Source organism: Bison bison, unplaced genomic scaffold (assembly GCF_000754665.1).
Source record: "Bison bison bison isolate TAMUID 2011002044 unplaced genomic scaffold, Bison_UMD1.0 scf7180017589206, whole genome shotgun sequence".
Classification (NCBI taxonomy): domain Eukaryota; kingdom Metazoa; phylum Chordata; class Mammalia; order Artiodactyla; family Bovidae; genus Bison; species Bison bison.
In genome coordinates this window covers 1-7,212 of record NW_011431345.1, presented here as the reverse complement: position 1 = coordinate 7,212, position 7,212 = coordinate 1, and the positions used below count along the sequence as shown (strand labels likewise).

Below are 7,212 nucleotides of genomic sequence, written 5' to 3'. Positions count from 1 at the left end.
TTTTTTTTTTATTTCCTCTTTGATTTCTTAAGAGATCCATTGTTTTTTTTTTAATAACATGTTGTTTACATTCCACATTTTTTGTGTGTTTTGTAGGATTGTTTCTGTTTTTGATTTATAGTTTCTACCGCTATAGTCAGAAAAGACATTTGACATGATTTCAACCTTGTTACCCTTATTGAGACTTTTTTGTGGTCTGACATGTTATCTATCATGTAGAATGTTTCATTAACTCTTTAAATAGAATGTGTACTCTGCTCTTTTGGGGTCATAAATATATTTTTCCAAAGTTGTAAGCATACTTCATATTTGAAACTTTCATATATCAAGGTATGGTGGACATGGCTTCATCCTATAACATATCTTGGCCATATAACTCACAGATAACTTACTGTCTCCTTCTGAAAATATTTGTCTAAGTCTCCTAGTTGATTAGGCTTCCCTGGTGGCGCAGATGGTAAAGAAACTGCCTGCAATGCAAGAGACCTATGTTTGATTCCTTGGTTGGCGACATTCTCTGGAGAAGGACATGGCATCCCACTCCAGTATTCTTGCCTGGAGAATGCCATGGATAGACGAGCCTGGTGGGCTACAGTGCATGAGGTCACAAAGAGTCGGACAGGACTGAGTGACTAACACTTTCCCTGTTTGATTATGAACCTCTAGAGGATAAAAAACATCTTTTATTTATCCTTATCATTTTCCCATCAGCACCTGATAACAGTGCCACATGATTTTTCATTGTCTATGGCAATTTTCTTTTAAAAATCCCAGGAGCTTCTCAGAAGGATCCATATAATTTTTGTGGTATTTTTTATCAAAAATGTATAACCTCATTCCAATCCTGAGAAAACATCGTGCAAACCCAAACTATGGGACATTCTACAAAATATAACCAATCATTATTCTTCATAAGTGCACAGTGGTCATGAAAGAGAAGGAAAGACTGAGGAATCCTAACAGCTTTGGAAAGACTAGGAAGAAATAAAAATTAAATTCAGTTGGAATCCTGGATGCGATCTTACAACAGAGAAAGGACATTGATGGAAAACTTGGCCAAATTTGAATAAAGTATATAGTTTAGCTGATAATATTTTACCAATGTTAATTATACTATGGTTTTGTAATATGTTACCACTGGAGGAAGCAGAGTGTAACTTTTTAAGTCTAAAATTAGTTTTTAAAGTTAAAAAAGTTTCAGGGGAAATAATTTTAAATTATTCAATAAATACCTTAAACTTTTTTCTGTTTAATTCTAGCACCAAGGAATATCATTTTTGCTGGCTGAAATGGCAATGAAAGTTGAACTAGCTAGATTGAGTTACCAGAGAGCAGCTTGGGAAGTTGATTCTGGTCGCCGAAATACCTATTATGCCTCTATTGCAAAGGCATATGCTGGAGATATCGCAAATCAGTTAGCTTCTGATGCTGTTCAGATTTTTGGAGGCAATGGATTTAATACCGAATATCCTGTAGAAAAATTAATGAGAGATGCCAAGATCTATCAGGTAATGTTAAAATGATTATGGTTGATTTTTAAGAAATAATATTCATAAATCATATGGTAGATCTCTGATTATTTAAAGATTTTATGTCACAGGTAATAATAAATCATCATAATAAGTGGCTGTGAGCCTAAATTTTTAGAACTAATTAACACAAAGAAGAATGTTACTTTGAAGTAAATGCCTTGAGTGAGCAAGCTAACAAAGCAAATAGTTTAGACATATAGATTTATCTGAATAACCCTTCTTTGATTCTTAACATCCTAGGTAATTGTAGCCACTCTTTGCTCTCCTAAAAGTCTGCATATCACGTAAACTAATTAAATTATTTTATTTTGAATCGTACCTGACAACTCTTGAGGTCATATTTGGGAGGTAAAAAAACACGAAGAGAATGTGATATGACTCTGTCTTCTAAATTAAATTGATGGTTAAGAAAACTTAGAGATAGTAGTGAAGAGATAGTAGTGATTTAGTAAATAAGATATAAATGCTCATTCCACGTGTATCTTAAGTATTTATAAGCAATGCTTCTCAATATCTCCTCCATTACTTCCCTCAACCCCCAGGAAATTATTTGACAAATCTAGTCATTTAAAATCCAGGGGTAGAATCATAGAATGTTAAAGAAAGAAATTTAGACAGTGCAGCCCCTCAATTTAGATTTGAAAAAACTGAGGATCACAATTTGTGCCTTATCTAACGTTCCAAGTTTATTTGATAATGCTCTCCCTTCCCTGGAGCCTATAATTATTACCTTTTTACTTTTCTCCGGCATCTGAACAAATAGTTAGAAGTTTAAACTGGAAGTGAGGGCTGTCTTCTAGGAATACTTAACTGAACAAAACAAATCCTTCCAGGATCTTTTTTCATTAGCAACTCAGTTCCTTAGGAACAAAAAGTAAAAATCAGGTTTGAGAGTAAGAATAGAAAATGACTGAAGATGACAACTAGCTAAAACAGCTAAAAAAAAGTTGGTTAAATATTTCAGCAACATTAAACATTAGATTTCCCAAATACTTTTTGAAAGTCAATATCCTTTTGTTTTAAGACTGTCCTCCAAAATTTTGGTAGAGTTCTTATAATAATTTTAACTAATCTTTAGAGAATTATGTATTATCATGGTTTTCAGAAAATCAGGTTTCAAAATAACTGTACATTATAGACCATATGTATGGTTTGATTCAGTTTAGTACTAGAATGGAGTTTAGAGGACTGTCTAAAATACTGAGGACTTACATATGAAATATATTTAACCTACTTTTTTTTTTCTTCCAGATTTATGAAGGTACAGCACAAATTCAAAGGCTTATTATAGCCCGTGAACACATTGGCAGGTATAAGAAGTAACCAGATCACCGTGTTAATAATCGTTGAGTAATTAGAATATGATCTACTATTTAAACTCCAGGAAAGAATAAGGGCTTTAAGGTTTTTTTTCCAGCGAAAATTTTAACATAGGTTCTCATGTACTAAACCTGTATAACTGATTCTAATAGTATTAGGTTGGCCAAAAAGTTTGTTTGGGTTTTTTTATAATGTTATGAAAAAACCTGAATGAACTTCTGGGCCAACCCAAGTTTTCTACTTTTGTTTAACTTTATGACTTGCCTTTTCTATAACACATTTGGTTTTATTAAAGTTATGTGTTTTCCTTTAGTTCCAGTGTACCTGAATTACATTAACCTAGAAAAATACGTTTGGTTTGTTGTTTTAACCTCTGAAAATTAGAGCAACAGAAATTTCTTGGAATTTCAGTGTTTTTCCAAAGACAGAAAAGAAGGTTTATAAAGTATTCAGAATGTTCCAAAATTTACATTGAGAAAATATTCTAGGATTTAAATAACTTGTCAGTGACTTTGTAGACTTAATGGTCTTATATTAGAAGAATTAATTTTACTGCAATGTGGAAAGCATTTGGTTTCTCTTTTGTACAGTAATAGTCAAAAATTTGATGTTCATATTCTCCCTTTAAACAGTGACCAGAAGTTACATAGAAGTTTTTAATTTTGAACCCACATAATTCTGAGCCCACATTTCACTTGCCTTATTTTTAAAAAGTCAATACAGTTTCCCTTAAATTATTTTTATATGACTCTGTTGGTCTCTGGTTAACCTTTGGTCTGTTGTATACAATCTGATTTCATGCACATACATTCTAAAAATAAACTTAAATTTGTTCAGTATTATGTATCTGTTCAATTTGTGTATCTGTTTGTATTCTTTTCAAGAAGTCTTATTATTTCATGTAATAGTGTATACTTGATTTATTTACTATGATGGAAAAAAATTCATGTTTTGATTTTGAACTGCATAAAGTTAGCTGTCCATGTTTTTATTAGATTGCATTATTAGAAAATATCAAGATGGAATAATGAAAGGACCAAATGTGACCTTATGTCACTTATTTTCCAATTCTGATACCAACTGGGCATCCACAGTTCAATCTTATTCTGACAATAATGCAGAATAGTTAGCATCAGACTCCACAGGTTTAAGAACTCTGGCCCACTCTACCTGAAGTGGTATCTCACTTTCAGCACCACTTGTAAATCCTGGATCCCCAGGCCACCCACACTTCTGTCCACTTTGGTTACAAATTTGGGTATTCCATGTCCCTGCCCTCAGGTTTGATAATTTGCAAGAATGACTCACAGAACTCAGATAAAACACACTTACTGGTTTATTACAAAGGAGGAAATGCAAAGAGCAAGGTATAAGGAGAGACACCGGGTTATATAACTTCTCCCAATGCACCACCCCCCCCAGTACTGCAGTGTGTTCCTTGGAAGCATAGTTCAGTGTGTAATCTGGAAACTCCTGAATCTCATCATTCAAGTGTTTATGGAGAATCCTCAGCCTTCCTCTCCTCCCCAGATGTCAGGTGGGGCTGAAATTTCCACCTGCTTTAGTCAGCTAAGGTCGCCGTAACAAACTGCCACAGACTGGGTGGCTTAAACAACAGAAAATTTTTTTCTCACAGTTCTGGAGGCTAGAAGTCTAAGACCAAGGTACCATCTTGGTTGGTTTCTGGTGAGGCCTCTCATCCTGGTTTGTGTAATACGCTGCTACCTTCTCATTGTGTTTTCACATGGCCTCGTGTCTGTGCACGACTGTAGGGAGCAGGCACTGGTGTCTCTTCTTACAAGGACACCAGCTTTATTAGATTAGAACCATACCTTTATGACCTGATTTAACTTTCATTACTTCTCTGAAGTCCAAAGCTTCAAATATGCTCACATGACAATGGTTAGGGCTTCATCATATGTTGGGGGTAGGGGTCGGGGGAGCTGTGGGTGGCAGTCTAGACCACAACAGTATCCTCTAATTACTTGGTCTTTTTGGTGATCAGCCCCATCCTGAGCCTCTTTAGGGGTCCCATGCTGTCACCTCATTAGCATAACTCTACTTTGATCTTTTGACAGAACCTCATTAGGAATAATATAACATACTTCTGTTGCTCAGGAAATTCCAAGGAATTGATGAACTTAGAGCAGGCATGACCAAATGTTGGGGAAAAAACCATAAAGGGAAGCAGGACCTTATGGTCCTTACCCACCACCACCCCTCCTTCCCCATGTCCTTCGCCTGTCTGTTGTCTGTGGGAAAACTTCAGCTGAAGAAAAAGTTTAATCAGAAAAGTGAGAAAATGCAGAAGCAAAGAAAAGCAGTCAAACAGGTCAAAAACAGTAACTGTTTAATCAGTGAGCAAAGTCAAGAACCTTTAGTTCCTCCTCCAAAGCTATGGAAAGTATTTTGAGCCATATCCTGTGAGCTGTATTATAGAGTCTGAAAGCCCCACCAGGTGAAAGAAGTTAACTACAAAATAACCAGACTGTAGCCATGACATGAGCTGCCACAATTCTGAGAATTTGTCTCAAGGAAATAGAAATAAACTGACCCTGGAACTGAAGAATAACTGTATTTAAAGCAATCAAGATGATGCTGGTCAGACCACCACATGACCAATTTCAAGATGACTGTCAGAGCTAACTGCTGTTTCTGCATGTGGCCCTCTCTGTCTAGAAAAGCTCTTTCTCCCTGATTGTCAGGTTGTGGTGAGTCGGGCTTTATATGTGTCTCCCTCATCCTTGCCCCCACCCCCAGCCATTTCCAGCATCCAAAATAAAGCAAACATTCCATCAAACTTGCTTCTTTTTTTCCTTGTTGTTTTTAGGTGATTAAAAAAAAAAAAAAACTTTTAATTTTGTATTGGGGTATAGTTGATTAACAATGTTGTGATAGTTTCAGGTGAACAGTGAAGGGACTCAGCCATATATATACATGTATCCATTCTCCCCCAAACTCCTCTCCCATCCAGGCTGCCACATAACATAGAGCAGAGTTCCATGTGCTATACAGTATTTGTTATCCACTTTAGCATTGTGTGCATGTCCATCCCTAACTCCCTAACTGTCCCTTCCCCCTGGCAACCATAAGTTCATTCTTGAAGTCTGAGTCTGTTTTATAAGTAAGCTCATCTGTATCATTTCTTTTAGATTCTGCATAGAAGGTTGTCATACACTATATTTTTCCTTCTCTGTATGACTTACTTCACTTAGTATGACATTCTCTAGATCCATCTATGTTCCTGCAAATGGCATCATTTCATTCTTTGTAATGGCCGAGTAAAATTCCATTGTATATGTATACACCACATCTTATCCATTCCTCTATTGATGGACATTTAGGTTGCTTCCACGTGTTGGCTATTGTAAACAGTGCTGCAATGAACATTGGGGTGCGTGTATCTTTTCGGATCATGTTTTCTCTGGATATATGCCTGGAATGGGATTACAGGGTCATATGGTTAGCTTTATTTTTAATTTTATAAAGAACCTCCATACTGTTCTCCATAGTGGCTGTACCAATTTACATTCCCAACAGAATAGGAGGGGTCTCTTCTCTCCATACCCTCTCCAGCATTTATTGTTTTCTACCCAACTTCTTCTTTATTGGCTTTTGAGTGGCAACAGGCACACCACAATTTTGGTTACAGACTCACCCAGGGACTGAGGACAAAGACCAAATACATTTCCTCTTACACCTCACTAAATTATAAAGATCTAATATTTTACCCAAAAAGTTTAAATGGCTTTTTCATGCTTAACTGTGAAACTGTTTTTTAATGGCACAGCTCAAGATTGGTAACAGATTGGGTCTCTAAATAAGTTGGATATTGGTGATGGAATTCCAGTTGAGCTAGTTCAAATCCTGAACGATGATGCTGTGAAAGTGCTGCACTCAATATGCCAGCAAATTTGGAAAACTCAGCAGTGGCCAGAGGACTGGAAAAGGTCAGTTTTCATTCCAATCCCAAAGAAAGGCAATGCCAAAGAAAGCTCAAACTACCGCACAATTGCACTCATCTCACATGCTAGTAATGGGATGCTTAAAATTCTCCAAGCCAGGCTTCAGCAATACGTGAACTGTGAACTTCCAGATGTTCAAGCTGGTTTCAAAAAAGGCAGAGGAATCAGAGATCAAATTTCCAACATCCTCTGGATCATGGAAAATGCAAGAAAGTTCCAGAAAAACATCTAATTCTGCTTTATTGACTATGCCAAAGCCTGTGACTGTGTGGATCACAATAACCTGTGGAAAATTCTGAAAGAGATGGGAATACCAGACCACCTGACCTGCCTCTTGAGAAACCTATATGCAGGTCAGGAAGCAACAGTTCGAACTGGACATGGAACAACAGACT

General features: G+C 36.4%; 1 protein-coding gene across 1 annotated transcript; it reads left to right on the top strand.

The window, feature by feature from the left end:
• The first annotated feature begins 1,225 nt into the window (after positions 1 to 1,225).
• On the top strand, positions 1,226 to 3,707 carry LOC105001724 (medium-chain specific acyl-CoA dehydrogenase, mitochondrial). Its single transcript, XM_010858120.1, has 2 exons — positions 1,226 to 1,508; positions 2,784 to 3,707. The coding sequence occupies exons 1-2, from the start codon at positions 1,290 to 1,292 to the stop codon at positions 2,853 to 2,855; spliced, it is 291 nt and encodes a 96-aa protein (XP_010856422.1). The 5' UTR covers positions 1,226 to 1,289; the 3' UTR covers positions 2,856 to 3,707.
• The last annotated feature ends 3,505 nt before the right edge of the window (positions 3,708 to 7,212 follow it).

What these genes read in the sequence shown, in the direction of transcription:
- LOC105001724 (XM_010858120.1), top strand. Translation starts at nt 1,290, where the DNA reads ATGGCAATGAAAGTTGAACTAGCTAGATTGAGTTACCAGAGAGCAGCT. An exon ending in GAGATGCCAAGATCTATCAG is followed by an intron (nt 1,509 to 2,783) that starts GTAATGTTAAAA and finishes TTTTTCTTCCAG; the next exon opens with ATTTATGAAGGTACAGCACA.